This window comes from Gekko japonicus, unplaced genomic scaffold, assembly GCF_001447785.1.
Source record: "Gekko japonicus isolate JY-2015 unplaced genomic scaffold, Gekko_japonicus_V1.1 scaffold834, whole genome shotgun sequence".
In the NCBI taxonomy this organism is placed as follows: domain Eukaryota; kingdom Metazoa; phylum Chordata; class Lepidosauria; order Squamata; family Gekkonidae; genus Gekko; species Gekko japonicus.
The window spans coordinates 529,830-531,911 of NW_015165855.1; the positions used below are offsets into that span (position 1 = coordinate 529,830).

At 42.6% G+C, this 2,082-nt stretch overlaps 1 protein-coding gene across 1 annotated transcript; it reads right to left on the reverse strand.

Moving 5' to 3' along the window:
* LOC107110359 (protocadherin gamma-B5-like) lies at positions 1-1,836 on the reverse strand. The gene has a single exon (XM_015411139.1). The coding sequence runs from the start codon at positions 1,834-1,836 to the stop codon at positions 1-3; it is 1,836 nt and encodes a 611-aa protein (XP_015266625.1).
* Between the last annotated feature and the right edge of the window lie 246 nt (positions 1,837-2,082).

Here is a 2,082-nt window from a genome sequence, read left to right on the forward strand (position 1 = left end):
TCAGGGCTGCTGGATTGATTTTTCATTGTTGTGTCCAGAATCAGCATCCACGGCCACCACCTTTGTGACCAGATATCCTGCCTCAGCAGAACGAGGTACCATCTCAAACAAGGCTGAGCCCTTGGCTTCTTGTGAAGGGGACAGGATCCGTGGACTGTTGTCATTCCGATCCATGATGAACACCCTCACTGTGACATTGCTGCTGAGAGGGGGAGAACCACCATCTTGGGCCTTCACTTGCAACTGGAACTCTCTGAACTGTTCGTAGTCAAAGGACCTCTGGGCATAGAGAGTTCCCGTCTCAGAGTTAATGGAGATATACGAAGAAATGGGGAGCTTCTCAATGTTACTGTGGAGGATGGAATATGTGATTTGTGAGTTTTGGTCCACATCTGGGTCCAAGGCTTTGATAGTGAAAATGGAAGCACCAGAAGGATTGTTTTCTGGCACATAGATGATGTAGGAAGATTTCTCAAAAGCAGGGGAATTGTCATTGATATCAGAGATCTGTACTGAGACGGTTTTGTGTGTTGACATAGGGGGATTCCCTTTGTCAGTGGCTGTAATTGTAATATTATACTCAGAATGTTTTTCTCGGTCTAAGGGGCTGTCAGTCTGAAGCTTGTAATAATTATTAGAAGATGCCAGAATCTTGAATGGCATATGATTTTGTAAACTGCAAGTAACCTTTCCATTATCGCCAGTGTCTTTGTCATTTACATTGATCAGAGCTATTAAGGTTCCAGGTACAGAATTCTCAAGAATGGGGCTAAATAAGGAAACCAGAGTCACCTCTGGGGAGTTGTCATTCTCATCAATAATCCTTATTTCAATGTTGCAATGTGTCTCTAATCCTCCCCCATCTTTTGCTGCCACTGTCATAGTATATTCTTCAGTTTGTTCAAAATCCAATGGCTCTGTTACAGCGATCATGCCATTGTTGGGATTCAAATTGAATTTCTGATGGGCATTCAATGGTATATTGCTGAAATGATATTTGATCTCGGCATAAGAACCCTCATCATTATCAGAAGCTACAACCTGGAGCACAGAAGTCCCCACTGCAATATTTTCCCTCAAACTAACCTTGTAGACCTCTTGAGTGAAGATGGGTGGGTTGTCATTGGCATCAGTGACATTAACCCATATCTGGGCAGTTCCCGTTCTTCTAGGTTCACCCCCATCCAGGGCTGTAAGTGTGATGTGGAGGGTCTGTTCCTTTTCACGATCTAATGGTTTGCTTAGCACTAGTTCTGCATATTTGTTTCTATCTTGACTCTCTCTAACTTCCAACGTGAAATACTGGTTGGGGCTAAGCTGGTAATTTTGGAGAGAATTTACCCCAATGTCTGGATCTTCAGCTTTTCCAAGAAGAAATCTGGTGCCTGTCATAGTGGATTCAATTATTTCTAGCTTGATATTTTCATTTTGGAACTGTGGTGTATTGTCATTAACATCTTGGATTGTTACAGTCATATGGAAAATATTCAAAGGGTTTTCAATCACAGCCTCAAAATTAACAAAGCAAAGTTGATTCTTTCCACATATTTCCTCTCGGTCTATCCTGTCATTTACATAGAGATTTCCATTCTCTGGACTGATACCGAAATACTTCATTTTAGCCACAGAGACAGAATGAAGGTTGTGCTTTGCTAGTTCTTTGGCATTCAGACCCAAATCCTTGGCAAGATTCCCTACAATAGAACCCTTTGGCATCTCTTCGGGTATGGAATACTGAATCTGCTCCGAAGCAGCCCAGCCAGAGAAAGACAATAATGAGAGAAGCAGTACTTGCCTTCTGAATGCCGGGACATTCTCTCTCTGCCTTCTTTCCATCCGGCCACTGAAAACAGGCTGGTTCCTTTTTCAGCTTCTGGTGATCAGATTAAATTCTGCTGAAGATGAAGCGACTTTCAGTAAGGAAAAATTAACTACCTTTCTTCATTGGTCTCATTTGTTCTCCGTTGTTGAATGTTTTTTCTTTGTGCTCTGCAGTTCCCGTGATCTGCTCTCACAGTGCGGGAAGCATCATTCATTTTCTATCCTGCATCCAGCTCTCAAATTGGCCTATAGCGGCACTTG